At 52.1% G+C, this 20,317-nt stretch overlaps 5 protein-coding genes across 5 annotated transcripts; 2 read left to right on the forward strand and 3 right to left on the reverse strand.

Moving 5' to 3' along the window:
- Nucleotides 1–1,155: 1,155 nt before the first annotated feature.
- On the reverse strand, nt 1,156–3,544 carry PG998_009737 (uncharacterized protein; the record flags this gene model as incomplete). Its single annotated transcript, XM_066876553.1, has 2 exons — nt 1,156–3,428; nt 3,532–3,544. 2 exons carry the CDS (start codon nt 3,542–3,544, stop codon nt 1,156–1,158), a joined length of 2,286 nt encoding a protein of 761 aa, XP_066728709.1.
- A 1,824-nt stretch (nt 3,545–5,368) lies between these two features.
- PG998_009738 (GTP-binding protein rab2) lies at nt 5,369–6,172 on the forward strand (the record flags this gene model as incomplete). The annotated part of the gene is made up of 1 exon (XM_066876554.1): nt 5,369–6,172. The coding sequence occupies one exon, from the start codon at nt 5,369–5,371 to the stop codon at nt 6,170–6,172; it is 804 nt and encodes a 267-aa protein (XP_066728710.1).
- Nucleotides 6,173–6,948: 776 nt separating this feature from the next.
- PG998_009739 (protein o-mannosyl transferase) lies at nt 6,949–9,310 on the reverse strand (the record flags this gene model as incomplete). The annotated part of the gene is made up of 3 exons (XM_066876555.1): nt 6,949–7,591; nt 7,641–9,088; nt 9,167–9,310. The coding sequence occupies 3 exons, from the start codon at nt 9,308–9,310 to the stop codon at nt 6,949–6,951; spliced, it is 2,235 nt and encodes a 744-aa protein (XP_066728711.1).
- Nucleotides 9,311–10,648: 1,338 nt separating this feature from the next.
- On the reverse strand, nt 10,649–13,599 carry PG998_009740 (uncharacterized protein; the record flags this gene model as incomplete). The annotated part of the gene is made up of 9 exons (XM_066876556.1): nt 10,649–11,010; nt 11,064–11,250; nt 11,314–11,839; nt 11,889–12,371; nt 12,484–12,512; nt 12,558–13,119; nt 13,173–13,295; nt 13,369–13,514; nt 13,576–13,599. 9 exons carry the CDS (start codon nt 13,597–13,599, stop codon nt 10,649–10,651), a joined length of 2,442 nt encoding a protein of 813 aa, XP_066728712.1.
- Nucleotides 13,600–13,625: 26 nt separating this feature from the next.
- On the forward strand, nt 13,626–13,906 carry PG998_009741 (uncharacterized protein; the record flags this gene model as incomplete). Its single annotated transcript, XM_066876557.1, has 2 exons — nt 13,626–13,739; nt 13,805–13,906. The coding sequence occupies 2 exons, from the start codon at nt 13,626–13,628 to the stop codon at nt 13,904–13,906; spliced, it is 216 nt and encodes a 71-aa protein (XP_066728713.1).
- Between the last annotated feature and the right edge of the window lie 6,411 nt (nt 13,907–20,317).

Genomic DNA, 20,317 nt, shown 5'->3' on the forward strand with positions numbered 1-20,317 from the left:
TCCCCAGTTACTGCCCAGTGGCCTCCCACCGTACGTGGTCGCAAGGTCGAGTGAATGATCTAGATGCTCGCTCTAGTCGCTCTGCTGCACCTGCACTGCCCCACGGTCTACCAGGAACATCATCTGCATCTTTGGCCACCTTGGCTTCTGTCTTGGCAAGAGGCAGCCCGCAATTACTTGACTTAGGCTAACAATAGCACGCGGGGTCCCGGGTTCACCTGCTGCTATCACCGCCGGCTCCGTGCAGTCTTCGTGGTAGCCATTGGGACTTTTGCGAAGTGGTGGCCAATACAGGCAGTACGGTACAGCCCACGTCACATTCGTGGCTGTGTTCCGCTGTCTTGCTACCTGCACTTACGCACCCCGCGCCAATTTGGAATCTCCTACGCATACTATGCGAGCATTCTCGATGCCTAAACCGACCAGCAGGACAACTTCTAGAGCGCGACGAATACGAATGGTATAAGCCACTGCACCAGTTAGTCACGGCTCCTCAAGCTGTGCCAACTTGAAACATATGGCAACGACAAATTGTTCGGTTCCCTCGACACTGTCTTTTGGCACGTCGTACTGAAGCTGCCAAAAATAAATCCACCCTAAACGGCTGCACGTTTTTGCATGCATATATGACCAGGTAGGGTAGCAGATGGATAAGGAACTTGCAGCCGAGCTTGCTGAAACACCAATGACGGCGTCCTGTCCAGTTGGCTATACCTCCTCTTACTGCAGGTGCATACAAATTACATATGCCGCTGTCACTCCCGCCAGTCAGTTCCCGTAGATCAGGTACACAGCCACCCTCTCTCCTTTGACCGACACTCTGTGCGTAGAAAGAGAGAGAAAAAAGACCACAATACCGAGAAGGCGAATTGCGAGTCGATGCAATCAATCCCAGGGCAACGACAGAAATCATATGGAAATAACATCGTTCATGTCTCATTGAGACGGGCCCTATCCGAAAAGGGGTGCTACCATACAGACCCTACCAAAATAGACATACAAAAACAAAGACAGCCTTCAGCGGCCCAAACTCCCAACGCGAATCGACCGGTTTGCATCGTGCGAATGCCCTAACACCACCCAAAAGTAACCTGAGGCCCATTGCGCCCGGGCTTCCAATAAAAACACTGGAAATGCTGCAATTTAGTATCTTGTCTATACCACATCGCGGCTCTCGTTCCTGCCACCGAACAGATTCGCCGCTTCCATGCAGTAACCCATCCGTCCACTTCCCATCCTTCGCTCGCTTCCGTAGCAAATCAGGGCTGCGTCGAGGATGCCAACCATAATGCCCTCCAGAGCACCGAGGATGCTGTAACCAATCGCGCCGGCCACCAAACCTACAATATAGGCGTACGCACTTCCCTTGATCCCCGCTCCCTGGGGTAGCTGAATCTCCAGTTGACGTGCCGTCATGACCCAGCCTGCGAACCCAAGTCCGGCTGCCACCACTGTACGCGTGGCGTGGAGAAGAAACTTGGCAAGCCGGTATGGCATGAGACCGCCGCTGTACCGGTTCAAATGGAACAGGTGGGATGGCCTCAGTGTATTGGTTGGGTTGTCCGAGTCCAGGAACTGCATCCGGCTGAGCTGAGCTGCTGACAACATCAGGGGTAATGTATGGATCGCGGCATGCGTGATAACCAGGGGATTCGTCAAGAGGAACACGGATGCTGGCGTGTATCGGTTGAGGAGGAAACCCACCGTCCTTGCGACTTTGCCAGGCAAGACCATCAGGGGCAATCGAATGGCCAAAGCAAGGAGCGTAGCGGCACAAATCGTCCCAAAAGTCGAGTTGGTCGCGTGCTGCAGTGCTTCTCCGACCACAGCGTTGGACGGCGATGGCGGCTGCTTGTTGCGGTGAAAGTACCAGTTCGAGACTGTACCGGCCACTGTCGCCCGGACTACGTTGCTGGCTATGGAAATGGTCCACAAGTACACCAGCGCAAAGAATACTCCGAGCCACCAGCTGGCGGCGCCAATGACGTATGAAGACAACGACTTCGAGAAGTAGCCACCGAGAAAGACGCGCGTGAACATTGATAGCCAGATCCATGTCCAGCCAACAGTGAAAGCCAACGCACAGAACCCAAGCATCACAAGGGCTGGGTTAGCGCTGAGGACGCGGCTCGTAAAAGCGAGCATCTCGGTGGCCCTGGATATCGTATCCCGTGTCTTCAACATCAGCCAAACGTAAACGAAGGCTGTAATCCCAGGCACCAAAGCACTGTATCTCATAGCCCGGTCCTGAAATCGGGTTCCGTTGTCGGGCCCCTGAAAACTCAGGACCATAGTGTATATCGAGAAGGAGATGAGAACTATGGGGCTTCCAATGATGATAATGCCCACAAGCTGCCGCACATATGATCGCAGTGCCGCCATCCACACTAAAGACACTATGACGGCTACAAGAGTGTCGACTGCCAGTAGATAGTATGACTTGTATAAAACGGTGTAGACTGTGTCGCCTATGGGGTTCTTCCTGCTCGGGGTCGATGTGTGTAGCCAGACCAGTACGAAAGTTGCGAACAGAGAGGCGATGGTTATCAGGTAGAGCCAGGCCCAAAACTGATCATTCTTGAACAGTTCGTTGTTGTACTCGATCGCACCTGGGATGGTTTCCTCTGGCGGCTCCTCCTCCTCTAATATAGTTTGCCGCATCAGCCTGGGATCATGCTCCAGGGTGGGTTCCCTTCTCCCCGGGGCCGATCCTTTCCAGCCTCCGGATTTGGATTTGAATTGCTGGAAAGCCGGCGGATCCGTGTCGACTGGTGTTTCCTGCAATAGATCTTCCGGAACCTCGTTGTCTAGCATCTCGGATTCGAGACCGACGTCCACCATCTTGCCACCCTCGCTGCTGTCCGAGTTGGCCCGCTCACTCTTGCGCTTTCCCGCGCTCTCGGTCTTTTCCGGACGTTTCTGCTTTGCGGTGCGGTCTTTGAAACCCTTGAAACTTGAATCGCCGTTCCAACTGCTTTTGATGCCCATCGGGCGATCCCGGTCCTCGTAGCCTCTTGTATCCCGCTCAACGCTCCTGTCTAAGGAGCCCCGGCTCTGCTCGTTCTCGGAGGCGGAACTCTCGTCGATCCTGTTGGACACAAAGACACGTCTTGACCGTTGAAGCGCCCGCAGATCGGCGGCCTCACGCAAGTCGTCCTCGTCCTCATCCTGGAACTCGTTGAGGGCGCTGTGAAAGAGGGGCGCGGCGTCGTGGCCGCCCTGATAGCGCGAGCCGAACCCGAACCTCGAGCCGGAGGGTTGATAAGGGTTGCCAAGGCGAGAGGAATGATGATAGCCGGATCGCGTGGGCTGGCGAGAGAAGCGGGAGGACGGGTCGGAGGTTTGTCGGCCGGATGGTTCGCCTGTCGCATCTGTCTGGCCGAAGTTGGACAGACGCGACTGCGACTGGGCTAGGAATTTGGAGGCATCTTCACTCGGCCGGTCAGCATCTGGATCTGGATCTCTCATAGATTGCATCATCTTGGAAGATGGCAAACGAGAGACGGGCGATTTGAAAGACGGGAAACTTACATTCCGAGAACATATCGGCAGCGCCAGAGCAAATCGCCTCTTATAGATAAGAGGCGTGGATGAGTCGTAAGCAGTCAAAGGTATATAGGTCTCTGTTAGTTGGTTATGAATGGAGGTTCGTTGATAGACAGGTTGCAGATAGTCTTTTTGTTGCAGCAAAGTCACAAATAAAGAAGGCCAACAAATGATGGATGGGTGGGAGATGGTGAGAGAGTTACAGTGGTTTAGGGTAGGTTTATCGGGAGTTTGGTTTGGGTTGGCTTGGTCCGGGGGATGATGACGATATGCAGCAGGTGAGGCGACAATCAAGGTGATGCAAACAACAGATGTGGGAAGAATGAAGCAGCTATGATGATTGATTTTCTCCCACAAACAGCTACTTTATCACAGCTCCTCCTCGGCAGAACAGAGTAGCAGAGACGAAGAAAGAGAGGATCTGCTGCACTGCTGGGAAATGCTAATAAGAGGGAATGAGTTTGTTGTCGCATGTCACGCCGACGTTGGGTACTCCAGGTGCTCTGGGTGCTCTGGGTGCTCTGGGTGCTCTGGCCGTTGATTGGGCCATGCATCCACCACCACAGGCACCCGTGCAGTACCCGTGGACTGCCCAGCGCAAGCCAGCAGGCGGGTGATTCCTCAATGCCGGCTTCGGTAAGGTCTGACAAGGCCCCAGGCGAAAGCAGCGGGTACTGCGGGGCACGCCTCTCTATATTCCGCATCGACTCATAGACCCTGCAGCATTTCAGTGTCCACTGGCTGAGACCTGGGCCAGCCAAAGCAAGTGCACATGCAAACCACCTTCTTGAGTAGCAGTGGCCATGATCACGCCGGCTCTGGCCATGCTTGGATTTCTCTGTTTATTCATTTACTTGTGGCAAGAACCACATACATACAGCAGTCTGTGGTCGTAGACGGCAGAGTCACAAGAGCTTGGGTGTCTGTCTCTGGGAGTGGCAGATGATGGGTGAGGCTTGTGTATCTGAGGTCATTCTTTCTCCCCCCCTGTCTTTATCCCACTCGCCCGCCCACCGCCCACCGCCTGCTCGTCTTATCAGCACCTATCGGCTAGGCGGTTGGCGGGTTGCATCACTGATCTGCTACTGTGCTCTATTTGAATTCCTGGATCTTGCCGGATAAGTGCCTATGGCCTGCTGGAGACTAAGGAAATGCGGGTGCACCTGCAACGACACTTGCCTCACCGTCATTCATTGACCGGGCTAAACTGACTTGAGCTGTCTTTCTGTTGACCCTTGGTTGCTACTACTACTGAAACCACATTGGCACAGGCGCGCTATTCACCAGAAACGCTCTAGTCTCCCATATTATAGCTTCTACTTACTGCTTGGACTGACGAACGATATCCGGTGACCAGAGGAGGCTTCTTTAAGAACACCCACCCACCGCATTGCATTGCTGAATAGACTTTTTGCATATCGTACGTACAGTCTAACTGTGTAAGTGCATTCGGTCGCAGCCACAGCAACGAAGCCAGCTTGTCGGCTATACGCTGTACCAACCACCTCACAGCTTGCCTTGCGCCCACGCCCATCACGTGCCTAACAGCATAGAAATCCTTCGATATCGTATATCCAACCCGACATTGAGCCCATTGCCCAAACGACGACGGCGGCGGCGGCGGCGACGACTCCGGGCTCGACTTCCACTCGAGCGCCGAGACATCCCTTGCGGAACAGCCTTGGGTTTCACCCCTCCTCTCAGCTTAAAAACTACGAATACGAACAATACCCCTCAACCCACCCCGACGACGACGAACACCGAATTACTCTTCCTCGTCTCCGCCTCCTTCCACGTCTAGCCAACAAACAACCTGACGACCATGTCCTCGCCGCCATGGGATTACATCGCCAAGCTGGTATGCATAGGCGACTCGGGCTGCGGTAAATCTTCCCTCACCATCCGGCTCTGCGAGGGCCGCTTCAGCCCCCAGCACGACGTGACCATCGGCGTCGAGTTCGGCTCGCGCATAGTGCCCGTAGGCCCGCCCCATTCCAAAGCTCTGCAGCAGGCCGCCCTGTCATTAAGAAATAAGAGCAGCGGAGGGAGCTCCGGCGACGATCTGGGCAACAACGGCAAGAAAAACGGGGGCCTCCCCGACCCGCCCAAGTCGTCAGACCAGCAGAAACACATGAAGCTATCCCTCTGGGACACGGCGGGCCAGGAGACGTACAAGTCGGTGACGCGGTCCTACTTCCGGGGTGCCTCGGGGGCGCTGCTCGTCTTCGACATCAGCCGCAAGTCCACGTTCGCCCACGTGACGGACTGGCTGGCTGACCTGCGCCAGATCGCCGAGCCCGACATCGTCGTGATCCTCGTCGGCAACAAGGCCGATCTGGCCTCGGCCGATGAGGCCAACAACAAGCGCGAGGTCACCGTGGCCGAGGCCCAGGAGTGGGCCCGCAACAACGGCGTGCTGCAATACGTCGAGACCAGCGCCAAGAGCGGCGAGGGCGTCGAGCTCGCCTTCATGCAGGTCGCCGAGCGCATCTTCGACAACATCAACGCCGGCAAGTACGATCTCAACGACCGCCGGAGCGGCGTCAAGGGCCCCGGCCCCGGCCAGACCGGTCGCCAAGTTAGGCTGAACGACTCCAGCAAGGGGAGTGGCGGCGGATGCTGTTGAAGCGAGCGAGCGGGATCACTGACGATGATGAACGATGGAATTACTGATATGAATTCAAGGGAGACCGCAATGACGATGAGACAAGTCACGACAAAAAAAAGCATCAACAACAGGTAGTGCACACTCTGTATATAAGACAGGAAACGCAATTGTTATCTGCCGACGCAAATGAACAGGGGATTGGCAAATGTAAAGGAAGGATGATACCCTAATTGAGGTTCTATGGCAAATCCGTGGAGATAGCAAAGCGCGCATTCGAGCATGGACAAGGGGCACAAGATTTATTCGGGCCCGTAGCAGTTCGACTTTGGTTTATAGTCATCAGCATTGCTGCCCATGAAAACGCACCTTTTGCGGACAGTCATCACACTTTCTAATTGAACATCATGATACAAATAGTACCCAGCCACTTACATGGTGAAAGACGGTTGTTTTCAACATAGAAAAAAAGAAAAGTGCACATTATTATCTAGATAGTGGCGTGATGACTCCTTTTCTTGGTGGATTTTTGGGTCCCCCGGCAAGCCCGCACCCATCACCGTTTAGATATTCCCTGCCGGAACTCCCACCACCCCCTAGATGTTCCCTGTTATCAGTACAGAGGTATGCTACCTGGTATCAATACAATCCGGATGCGGGAGACCATAGGTGGCGCCTCCATCGCCCATGATCAGTATCCCTCTCAATGGCAGTCTAGAGTATAGATCCAAATATCTCCCACGATTACATGGTGGCGTTGATACCGTCTATACAGACCGTTCGCGGGAGAGAACCGCTTAGTCGGTCATGCGCCAAGTGTCAAACCACTTCATGTAGCTGTACTCCTTGTTGGGGCCAGTCATACCCCAGCAGATGGGCATGAAGAAGATGTACAGGCCGATAATAACCGTGTACAGGATACCGTAAACAGCATATTGAATAGCCTTCTTCTGGGTGCGAGCGAAGAAGTCAACCAGGAAACCAAGGGTGAGGATAGCGAAATAAAGCGCAGGGTAGTAGTGGTGGACGTAAGTGACACGCGCCATGACAACGAAAGGCAGGTAGTGGAGGAACCAACCCAGAATCGGGTAAAGGCCTGAGTAGTGGATCTGGTCGATTTCTTCTTGCGACAAGTCCCGGAAGCCTCGCTGCCATCGGAGGATATACCATACTGTCACGAGACCGACAGCGCCGAGAGAAAGAGTTGAGGCCCAGTAAATAAAGGGGTTGCCAAGAAGAAAATACTTCACAATCTTGTCGTCCCAACCGCACATACGGAGACCAACATTGAGAATAGGCCATTGCCACCATTGAGAGGCGAGATCGTCCTGCTTGTCGGGGTCTGGGACAAGAGCGTTGTTCGAAGTCATCATGGCAACGTTCAGATGGATGAAGTCGTGGAAGAAGGGCGACTTATACTTTCCGGGGTCGGCAGGGGGACTGTTTTCACGTTAGCATTGGCCAAGACGGATTGGAAGATAGTTAGTACTCACGCTTCTCATTGGTGTGGGCCTCGATGTTCCAGTGAGTGAAAGTGTCACGAGGGTTGTTGGACTTGTCACAAGTAACCTCGATCTGCTTGAAACCCCATTGGGGAAGGTTGACGTTGCCAGCACGAAGATAGCAACCCATCGAAGGGTGCTTCAGGCGGAAACCGGTTGTCAGGGTACGGACGCGGCTCCTATCACGGGATGCAACATCGTTGACGACCTCAATCTGCCAGTGGTCCTTCTCATCGCCTACTGTGAGATTGCCATAGGAGGAGACTTCCTTGTGGGACTTGGTAACAGGAGCTGCGATATCGTGAGAGTGGAGGTTGCGGCCAGTCTGGGTGTGAATCAGGCGGATGACACTGCCATCGCCAATGAATCTAGGCTCCTCCTCCGGGTTGTAGTCGGCCTCGTGACGGTTGGGGTAGAACCACCATTCGTTGTTGGCATCCTTGTGGTGATAGCATGTTACTTGCTGCTGGTTGGAACCCTCGGGGTAGGTTTGGACGTGACTGTGCAGGAGACCTCCACCGTACCCCATGTTCTTGAGAGTGACCTTAGACCCGATGGCCACCTCAAGCGGGGAGTTGCGACCAATCTCGCTACCTTCGAGGTTCGCTTGGAACAAAGAACTCATCTGAGCATCTCCGGGGCCACTGCGCGTGAGGATGGCAAAGTGAAGCGCGAAGGAGAACAGGTACACCATGAAAGGGATGACGATCAGACCCACAACTCGGGCACCCACGTGGGCAGTCAAAGTTGAGATGGGCATCTTGGTGTTGCCGAACTTGTTCCACAGATCCTCGATTGTGTAAAGTCCGACGAGGGCAGTCACGAAGAGGCCAACAAGCTTGATGCTGCAGACAAAGCCCAAGCTAAGACCGGTCATGAACAGCCAGAAGAACCATTCCGCGTCGAAGCTGTACTTTTGTTGTCTGTGGAACTTGGACCAGCAGAAAACGGTTGCGACAGTACCGAAGAGAAGCATGGAGTCGAGGAGAATGAAGCGGCTGATGGTGGTGTACGAGTTCTCGCAGAGAACCATGAGAGTGACCAGCCAGACGGCCGGGCGCTTCAGGTTCAACTCGCGAGCAGTGAAGTAGGCCAGGGGGATACAAAGAATACCCCAGAAGGCGTTGAAGGCGCGCATGAAGGTGTAGTTGAGCTCCTCGGGGTAGGTTTCACCCGACTTGAACTCGAAGGAGCCATTGTAACCAGCCAGAACACCGGACAGGCCGACGAGGATTTTGCCCAGAGGAGGGTGCACGTCGAAGAATAGTTCTCGCTTGATATAGTGCGAGCCGAACTTGCCGAAGTGAGCCTCGTCCCAAGTGACGATCGGGCTTAGGCCAATCTTGTAGAGTCGGGTAAAGAAGGCAAGGGCCGTGAAGATAATGGGTGCGATAACAAATTCCCACTCGTCAAGGAAGCCGAGGAAAGAAGATTCCTGCGGCACGGAAGGGCGTCACACGTTAGCTTGCCGGATCTCCAATGGTAATAAATGACGGGCTCGGGGGTTTCATACCTTCTTCTTCCCGTGTATTTTCTTCTCGTCGACTTCGAGCTGTTGGGCTGGGACAGTTACTGGCGTACCGGGGATGTTTCGCTGACGGAGACCTTGGCCGTTCGGATCGGCGCCGGAGGCAACCGTGGCCTTGTTGTCGGCCATGGCTGTAGAGTCTCGAGGACGATCAAGCTCGCATCCAAGAAGACGGCAAATGGGCCGGAGACAAGGTCAAAAGTGGTGGGTCGAGGAGCAAGGTCGGAGGGTTGCTAAAGAAGAAATCAAAAGGGGAACCCTCGAACGAATGTGAGAATGAGAATAAATAAGGTAAAAGGGAAGAAGAGGATCTAATGGGGATTCAGAAAGTGTAACAACGTCAAACCACCCCCTTCCAGTAAAGTAGGAGGACGAATTGAGGAGGAATTAATTGGTTCTGGGTCACCAAGACACAAGAGATTCACAATGTGGCCCCTTTGGACGATGTCTGGCAAAAAATAATGGCAATACGAATTCACCATAGGAGGGAAAAGCAGTGCTACGGGCAAGGTGCAAGGTGCAAGCAACCCTGGACCTGGCTGGACCTGGACCTGGAAAGTGGACAGGGGAAAAACGAGAGCGATACTATTTCGAGAACAAGCTGGCCTGATCTCCTTCGGGCCAATTGTCAATTGAATTAGGGGCTCGGGGCAGAAGCAGCAAAGAAGGAAGCTTCCCCTGCGAAAAGCTCGGCCCCCCACTGTCACTGTTCGCCTAGCGCTGATTCGCCTGCTTACATACGTTAGTGGCTGCTGGCCTTAGGCCCAGCTGGGGCAAGGCGCACTCTCTGTTCACAGTTCTTCCCGCCTACCCGTCACCTTGGGACTGGGACGATGGGATCGATCAATAAATCGAAGATATGTACGTAATCCAGACTCGCATCGTAACGAGACTCTAGACATATGCGTCAATCGTCCGATGCTCAGTGCTGTAGCATTGTTTCTACTTGGGCCCCCAGGACTGCTGTATCTATCTTATCGCCTACAATTTATGTGTCCTCTCCAAAGGGGGCAAGGGGGCCAAGGGGGCCACACCAGGAGGAGGAAGGAGGCATCCCTACCAAGCACACATGCACTACCACAGAGACCGTGGCATTCATACGGCGTCTTCAAGCGATAAATACCTCCGGACGTTGCAAACGTCACAGTCGCTGTATCTGGTATTCCCATGGCTCTGCAGAGGGGCACACTTGCCCCCGTCTATCGCTAACAGATGTGGTTACACAAGGAAACCCCACACATTAAACCAACTCGCAAAATCACACCCATATCCCCTTCTACTCCAGTTTGTGCGTGCCTCGTGTTGTACTCTGTCCTTCGTCAGTTAGATTAGGCTGTTGCCATGCACCTCGAAGCATAAGCATTGTTGACCTTTCCCACGTAGAACCTGCACCGTCTATATGATTTGTAACAAGACTCGGCCTTCTTGTTATAGCAAAGCCATCGTTGTGTAACATTCCTCGGTCGTCTAGTCTTCGTTCTCCTCCAGTGGGGCATATCGGGCTCTGCCCGCTGGGCTACCACTACCACCTCGATCACGGCCAACTATACGGCCGAGCCATTCGCCAACTCTACCCCGCGAGCCACTTTCCGATCGCAGATGGGGCTTGCCGTCGATCACATTGAGTACTGGCGGGTCGATGCTCATGGGTGGGATATCATCAGTAGGGCCTGGCCGTCCCCTGAATGACCCATCCGGAGACGAAACCCGGTAGATGGATCCGGTTTCTGACCTCACACTGGGAGAAGCCATTGCAGTGGTGTTGTCCCCGAAAAGCGACCCCATTTCCTCTAAGCGAACGCCACAAGTCTCCGGGTAAATAAAGTAAACTGTTCTCCGTTAGTTTTCATCCCGGTTAGTCCAAGTAACTGATGGAGCTCACCTGTTACAAAACTAACGACACAGAAGAACGCGTGAACCAGGTAAAGGCGCCACCCGATCCAGTCCTGGAGGATGGGAGTTTGTTCCCCAACAATGAAGTTGAATGTCCAGTTCGCTGCTGTCGACAAACTAGCACCCTTGGATCGGATGCTCAAAGGAAGGATCTCGGGAGGGTATAGCCACGGGATCTGCAGCCAACATTAGCATACGACTCAACGTACCAGACTGGGTCTAAACACAACGCGACTTACCGGTCCCCAGGAATACCCGAAGGCGGCATTGTATATCATAACAAAGACAACCACCAAAGTAGGCGTGAGCTCTATGTCTAGGTATATGAAATAAGATACCATGGACAGCGAGATGGCCATAGCAATGGCACCAGTGAGAAGGATAAACCGTCGACCCCAGCGATCGACAATATACCATGGTGGGATCGTGGAGAGCAGGTACGTAATGCCGTTGATGCCAGTCATTTTCACAGCATCATGTCCTACCCAACCAGCCGATTCGAAGACGTAGGGAGCATAGTACGAAATGACGTTGATGCCGTTCAGCTGGGCCAACGCTTGCGCCGACATGGCAATGAAGACGCGTGTCTTGTATTTCCGGAACATTTCCGAGTAGGTTCTCTCACCCTCCATGCGCTGTAGAAGGACGTCCATCTTGATTTCTCTAAACTCATCGCGCGCCTTGGGGTTGTGGATGTCGCCAGCCCCGTACAGGTTCGCGATAACAACAATACCCTCTTCATCGTGGTCGTGGTCCAAAAGCCATCTAACTGTTCATCAGCAGCGCGCTTCTGCGTAGGAGGGAACCAACTTACCGCGGTGACTCCACGATGACCAAGCTACCAAGACCAAGCAAAGCACCCATAACACATTGCATCATAAGCGGGGCACGCCATGAGTAGTTGTTCTCGATGAACCCGCAGAAGTAATCTACCCAGACAGACGTGGTATACCCTATGATGTTGCCTGAAAACTCTATGCAAGCCAACTTGCCACGATTGTGCGGCGGGGATATTTCGGACTGGTAGACAGGCACGATGGTTGACAGAGTTCCAACACCAAGACCAGCAATGATTCTGCCGAGCATCATCATGGGCATGTTAGTAGCAAGAGTCTGCAAAGCGCCTCCAACGAAGAAGATCGCCGAGCCGTAGCCAATGGTCTTTCGCCGCCCTATAGCGTCTCCAATTTTGCCAACAGCCAGTGACGAGATCAAAGCGCCAATCTCGAGGATGGCGACCATGGTTCCAATCTCGGCATGAGACGGGTGGTTGAAGTAGTCTCGAAAGAAAGGGCCGCTGTATTTTCATATCAGTATACTGCACTGTAGATCCGACAAGAACGAGACGCGAGAGTCGTACGTAATGATACCGGACATAACACCTTGATCATATCCAAAAAGGAATACACCTAATGAGACAAATATACTGGTGAAGTAACTAGATTGTGGGTTAGCAGGTCATCTCTTCGTGGCTGGATTATACCTCGGAGGGCACTTGCATGAGGGGCTTGCCCGTGAGGCCGTGAACCCCGGTGCCAGGCATGATGAGGGAAAGCAATCGCGTAGCTCTAGAGGGTCGGCGAGGAGCTACGTTGGGTATCTCGATCGAGTCCTTATTAACGACGCCAGTGTGTTGCTCCTTGGAGTAGACGTCACTGTGGGCTGAGACGGAGCGTCGAAACTGGACACGCTTGGTATGCTTCTTGTTGTTGAGGACGCCGGCAAGCAAGCCGTCGTTCTTCAGCGAGGTGTCCTGCAGACGCAACCTCAGAGGGTCCTCCTCATCGGCCAACTGCTCGGCGATGTCACCAGTGTCGGTCCAGTCGTCGAAGTCGGAGTCGGAGTCGGAGTCAGACCTGCTGGGGGAGGATGGGCGGTCTCGGCGGCCTGCTAGCAATGACGTCGATTGGGCGCCGTGATCTCGTTCGTGGTCGGGTCGGCTGGAGGTGAGGGTTCGGAGGGGAATGTTGGATGGAAGACGGGCGTGTGTTTGGGAAGGAATTTTGAAGGATATGGGGCTGTTGAGCAGCAGCCTCCCTTCCGCTCTAGAACAAGATAGATAGAAATAGAGTTGGGGGTGGGTGGTTAGGATCGGAACGGTGGGCTTAAGCAATCCGGGTCATCTGGTCTGGCGGTGGTTCGGTACAGGTACGGGTACGCTCGTTCGAAATCCGGGTGTAAAGCTGGGTTAACCTTAGGTAGGTAATGGGAGAGCCGAGAGCTGCCTCAGTGTGTTGTTGCGGTGCGATGACGGTTTCTGGTTTCTGGGTGGATCACAGGACATGCGGACTGACTGGAAACTGGGCTGGGACTGGCCCGTAGTGCAGCGTAATGCAAGCGCAGTGGTACCTTCCGTGAGGTAGGCTAACCCTGTGAGCAGTGGTAGGTGGGTGTGGTTTTCCAATTGGTTTTTTTGAGTCAAAGCAACCTCGGCTGCGAACTGTCCAGAATAATCGGAGCGATGCAGAAGAAGTATGGCGCTAATGGTTTACAGATCGGACATGAGTAGCGCGTCCTTCTTTCATGTTCTCTTTTTTTTTTTTAATAAAAAATGAACGACGAGTCTTGTTACACGGGGATGAGGAAGAGGAAAGATTGCGAAGAGACGGACGAGAAGACCTGGCAGGAAGCAGGGCAGAAGAGCATCAAGTCCGTCCGCCTGTATGTACGGACGTACCTCCTATTGATCCCTACGCTTCGCCTTGTCAGGCCCCCTTTTCTTTTTTACAGCATGGGCCGCTAGACCCGCTACAGCCCGCCCCTACAGCACCTCAGTCGCCCATCTTTTGCTTGGCTGTGATCGTGGGGGAGCAATCACTCGGGCACGTGTAAATTGCTGATGTAGAGAGTGAACTTCCACTATCCAGGGTCGTTATTTGTTCCTCTTACTACTGAGCGATAAAGAACTGGCCTATATCATTGTGTTACATTTGAAACTTTATATCTACTGTACTCACTTGGCCTTGACTATCTAACGAGGACACAGAAGTATGACAATCTAAGATAGCTTTATCCAAGGGAACTAGGGGAGTCAGGGGCCATTTGCATCCTGCACAGTGTCCGATCATGTATGTAGCACCCAAACATGACAAACGAACAAAACTAAGTCATGGAAAGCCTTCCACCCTGCTTTAATTCACGTCAGCATAAGTCGGGCGGATCTTGCACTTATAGTACATGGCAAGAATCTGCGTCGATCACTATGCCCCCAGTCGTCCATGAGATTACGAGTCAGACAGCCAGAGTCAGCTCAAGTCAAAGGCCGGTTTCTGTATTGATGCGGCTCACTATTGCCTATGCTATCTATCAATCAATCGATTGCGGTCGATCGGCTTGGACCCGACAAGTGCCAAATGCAACTCGATGTGTGTCTGTTTATGTGTTCTCAACAGAATCGACGAAACAGAGCGAATCCAGGCCCTAACGTTCTACTTCCGTCCGCCTCATGCAGGCCAATGTCAATTCTTGATTCACTCTAGATGCATCATGCATCTAGCTGTTCCCAGTCAGGTGTCTTGGCCGCTTGGGCGACCGTATGTACAACTATGGACATGTAGATAGACGCAGATTCGTAAAGTAGCAGTACAACGACATGCTTTTTGCACAACAGGGACCCTGATCGCGAGTGTGTTAGAACCTACCACAATAGTGAGTCCCACTACCGAAGACCCACGGTGTCATCATCGTCTCCATTCTGCTGGAGGCGGTCTACCTTGTAGAACGTCGCAGCACTTGTCGTGAGAGGGGCAGAGGGGCTTCACACCAGCCTAACTACCTAAAGTAGACCACCGAGAACCCAACACCCCGCTTCCCCAAGCTCCAACCCGTATTTCCCCATGGGATTCTAGTCAGACTCCAACAACCTGGATAAATGGAGATCACTGCTCCCCCTCATCATATCACGAGGAATATTCCGTGAACCTCGTGGATGGAACTTGTGATGAGACACCCCTGGTTGGTATGTTTCTACACCACAAGGAACTCCTCGGCATCCTGCTGACCAACTGGTCATCAGCTCTCCCCGGCTGGATAAGCCCTGCCAGTATCAGCTAGAATGCTTTGCCAAACCCTCAAGACTTTGCTAACCACCAAGTAATTTGACTATACAGGCCACCTTTGGCTCACTGGCCACGATCCGTATTTGTTGTCGTTATCATACATATGCTTCTATAATTCATAGAGCGGCATGACTCAACCAGATTGATGCCGTTTGACACGTGCAGGTTTGGTTTCAATTGCCAGCACTTGGGGGGAGCAACCTCATTGTATTGACATCTATATTCCCAACATCAGCGTAGTTGCGGTCGATATCATCGACAAAATTTGGTGATCATCGTTATGCAGTGTCCACGTTCTCTACACCTGCCTAGTTTTGTTGCAGTGCAAGTAAACTCAGCCCTTCTTATCGAACTTCTTGACCAGATGAAACGGCGGTACTCCAAACCTTGACACTTGCGCAGCCCCTTTCCATCTAAAATGCGAATCCTTCGTTTAACAAGCTTAATTCGACGTCGTGTTGGTGCTTACCGGATAGGGGGACACTGAGGCTGCGCATTCTAGTATGTCAGCAATGGCAAAAATACTCGGGCAACATGCCGGTAGGGGGGCACCTGGGAATTTATAGTGGGATGCGAGTTAGTCATTGTCCTAGCGACACAACTTGAGGATATGTTCTTCTGTATCTAGAAGCGGGCACCCCAGGTCCTGTCATGTTGTTGCGCAACAAGTAGCTGCGGATAACTTCCAGTTATACTGCTAGACATATACACAATGGGTTTATTATACCACCGTCCCTCATCTAGTTAAGACATATCGACGTGGAAGTTCATGCCTGATGCTGCAAGCCCCCGGGTGCCTTATATACCTTTTGGACTTGAGGGGGCTCTGCAAGCTGGCTTGAAGCTAATTCGATTGTCACTGAATATGATGGGTGTAGTCTTCTCTAGCCTGTGAATCATTCACCGTGGACTCGATCGTCGGGGGATATTGCTACGTGTGAACACATGGTTTTCAAGGAGCATTAAGAACTAAGCCGTCGTTTATATGAAATATCATCACGACACACTATTGTGGAATGCCAGTTGTTTGAATGGAAAAGGTTCACGCATCAAGGCGCCATCACCTGTATCTTGGCTACTTTACGTTCATACGAATGCGAGGGAAAACACATGGCTTCGACATAAAGACACACTGTCTGTTTGGGAAACGTGGCATGGCATAGTACATATGTTCTAAACGTAGAGTGAGTTAGCGAGGGTTCTAAATGGAGGGTTAACCGATGTTATCAGAGAGTTGGCATTCCGTGAGGCAGCCTTCAGGTATGAGTGGCATTGATTTCAGTCACAATATATATATAGAATATAATAATATCAATCATTAGTCCTGATAAGACATATATACAGGCATATATAATACATATAGTGTCGGGTGTTCAACTTTCTACCTTATTTGAATATATTATATTTAGTGTAGCTTAACTAACCTAACACTCTACTTTATATATAGCATTTTCCCTAAAAACAATAAGACGTACTTAATAGAAACAAAGGTAACCAGTAAACTAAATTTCCAGTTCCGTGGACGTGAGACGGTAGACGTGCCTCTGTTGTCATTGGAGTAGATGGTGATGGTTCGAGAAAGAAATTCGTAAGGGGCCAACTATGGCGTCTTGTAATCATTCATATAAGCCTTTGACCAAGTCTACTAGAACAGATTAGGGATTAACCCGGGATTTACCAAGCAAAACGACACACAGTGAGAAGGGAGGGCAATCTAAAGGAGGATAGTGAAGCCCACCAATACTGCCTGACTGTAGAACTTGGCGGATTCCATTTACACAAATGCTATCATTGAAGCGCCAAAGCTGATCAAGGCACAGATGATATTGTTCAGACAGGGCTCATACATGCCCACGTCATGTCAGGAATGCCCGGGCTCGTACTATGGGTTTGGAAAGTCATGATTGGAAGTAAGACAGTAGTCGTGATCAACAACCGAAGTTGAAATATGTTCTGAAATGCTACCACTGTTAGACTTCGACAACGTGAGAGGCATGAGTCTCGACTTATAACACTAATATTTATTTTGTTATAATAATGTTGCACTATTCCAAGGACGGTAGGGGTTTCACCAGCTGCCCCATGACCAGTGATATGAATATCAGCGTCTCTCTCGGCGACATAGACGGACGACAGCATTGGAAGAACGCGCCCAGTTGACCTATGTGGCATACTGGATTTTAGCATGCCGGTGCCACAGGTGGGTGTTGTTCAATTTGACAATCACCTGTAGCCACCGGGATACCTCAAAGCATCATACAAGAAGCCCAGTTACAAACCGCTAATATATACAGAGTACTGCAGTTCCACGAGCCGCACAAGGCTGATAGGGGTGGCATTAGGAAACAGCCTATATATTGCGTGATATCGATGCTGTGTCGGTGCGTAGTGGTGGTTATCGTGGGGTTTTCTTTAGTCTGCCGATGGAGGTTGGGTCGTCGCTACGGAGGTATAAGAGGCGTATTATGACAACGGAACCAAGATGACCTTTGTTTACCAGCTGCCAGTGGCCAGTTCCGAAGTAAATACAATCTATGCATCTGTGTTTTAATCTACCACGACCCCTCTCAAAAGGCCTGGCCATGGAACTTGCTGAAACACAAGTAGTCACGATAAGAGACAGATACACTAACATAGATACTACACCAGCTTGCAACCTTGATGTTGACGTCACACCTCACATATCAAGGAGTGGCGCGAGCTTCATGTCTTTCGGTGCTGCCACATACCGGCTGCTAGGGCTCGAGGTTTCATCAGTCAGCGCGTACCAGACTACGGAGCAGACGGTGTACTACTGAGATCAACTTGCAGACTACTGCAAACCATCACCGGAACGACTGGATGACAGGACATAGTGGCAATAACAGCGAGCGCCATAGCCGTCGGCCAGCGAGCCAGTAAGCCAGTGAGGTTGACTGACGCTTTCAATGCTGTGGCTGAAACCTTGGGGATCCCTTGCAATGGCGCAATTATCCAAGCAAGCGAGACCGTGTGCCCCCTGCCTAGCCTGTCTGCTCGCACTCCAGCGGCAGCCAAAACCTCAGCTTTCTTCCGCCTCTTGCACAGAAGTATATTTGCCCACGTTGCAGTGGCGATATTGTCACAGCCATCCCTTATGCATCTCATCGGAGTAGGAAAGCATCTACGAGTTGCATCACCGTCTTCGGCACCGCAGGCTGGCAAGCTCGTTGTGCTATATGGGAAATGCTACATTAAAATAAAATTATGCAGGCAGGATGGAACCTGAATGGCCAGCCAGCTGCCAGTTGGACTCAGCTCGTTTGACCAGTGACCGAAACAGACCAGCACCTTTGATGAGCATTGAGGTTGAGGGCGAATCAGCGACCGGCCCTCTCATCCCGTCACCTTACTTGCATACGTCTGCCAATCTGCCAATCTGCCAAGCGGTTCATTTTATGTCACTGTCTTACAGATCCACGTTTACATACATTATTCAAGACACAAGACGGACTGCACCGAGAAGACAGAACATTACCACCGGGAACCCACGCGTTGGAGACTGCGCAAAAGGTTATGAGAGAACCCAAATCGAGCACAATGACATAAGGTGGGAAGTTGACCCATCCGTCATACATACAACTCATCAAGTGGGATCATGCATAACGCTGGCAAGATTGCTTACATATACTTGAGGCTGGGCACCCAACTGGGTCTCTGGGTTCCCTGCCACCCCAACGTCGATCATTCAGTGCCGATTAACCACCTCGACTCGCCTTGTCGTACCTTTTCTTTTGCGGTTGTCAAATAAGGAGAAGCTGAGAAGCAGCTGGACATGTGGAACGCGACACCATAAGACAGAAACAACTTCTGTTTATGCATGCATCTGCCCAGCTATCTGGGATGCCTCGTGGGGGGGAGAGAGAAGAAAAAAGCATGTAACAGTCTAGTCACTGTTTGCGACATGTGTGTCCTGTGATCATCGGTAAGCAGTATCGACTTGAAGACCCAGGATATTCTAGCAAGCTCATCCGTCCCCATCTCCCTACCCATCTTCGACTCCATCGTGCTGTCTGCAACATGCAAGAGGAATTTTCCTAGGTGACATGGCATGGGCCATGTCGGACCACCATGCCCGCCCAAGAAGGTATGCTATGCCGTCTCCAACGTTTGAACAGCGGTTGGCGGGCAGAACGGGCAAGGTTTTGCAGCGGTGATATTGCAAGTGAGCAATTCTATGGCACAACGGTTTAAAGGACCCTGCTTGATCTCGAGGCTAACCTAGAGCGTTCATGCTTGGCAGGCTAAGGATGGAAGACCCCCCCCACTAGCATGTTTTATTAGGCCTCTTAGAGGCTTAGCCTGCCTATAGCTTGGGTACTTACTACCACGCTGGAAGTCGGTCTGGTTGTGCTGTCTACGCCGTACCGACACGACACTGGGTACCCCATTCCGTTCCCGACCTTCCAATTATGTAGGCCCCCCTCCAGATGCACAGCAAGCGAACAATGGAAGCAAGCAGGGAAAAGCATTGGATTTTAAATTATACGGGGCCCAGAGTCGCCGTAACAACCCACTGCCCTGCAGTTCTTGTCGAGCGACCAGCAGAAGAAGAAGAAGAGCCTTGGAAGTTGGGAGCCTCGACTGCATTCCGTCTGTTCTTTTCCTTCCTGCCCACACACCATTGGTCATCAATGCTACCAAAACACCAACTATCGCCAGCAGAATAGGACGACAGAACGATCATACGCTACACGAGAGAGGCTGGGAAGATAGGAGGAGCTACAGTGCCCCCAAAAAACAAAACCGAGGAGAAAACCAATATTTCGCTGCTACAAGTAAAGTGCATCGCACCGAGCCCGACCCAGCCAAACGACCCACTTGTTCCAGGAACGGCTCAAGCCCAGTTGATTGAAATCGAGGTCGAGTCCCTTTCGTCGCAGCGTGTCAAGGCACGCACCACACCTCACACCATCTTCGCTACACCTACTGTATCCAACGCCGCTTTCGTCGGTTTCGGTCGCTCGACGCTGAAGCAAGTAAGCGAGTTGTTGCTACTGCTATCAAACAACCACCAACACCGCTCGTCTTGACCACGGCGGCACCAAGCGAGTCTTCTGTTCCGTCTAATTCTCCAAACCTCGTCACCTGCGACAATCGAAATTCTAAGCTCCAGCAGCGGGAGGAGATAAAGCTGTCGAAGACATTGCACAGACCTGCGCGCCTC

The sequence above is a fragment of the Apiospora kogelbergensis genome (genome assembly GCF_038363985.1).
Source record: "Apiospora kogelbergensis strain CBS 113332 chromosome Unknown utg000006l_segment0_segment0, whole genome shotgun sequence".
NCBI classification, from domain to species: domain Eukaryota; kingdom Fungi; phylum Ascomycota; class Sordariomycetes; order Amphisphaeriales; family Apiosporaceae; genus Apiospora; species Apiospora kogelbergensis.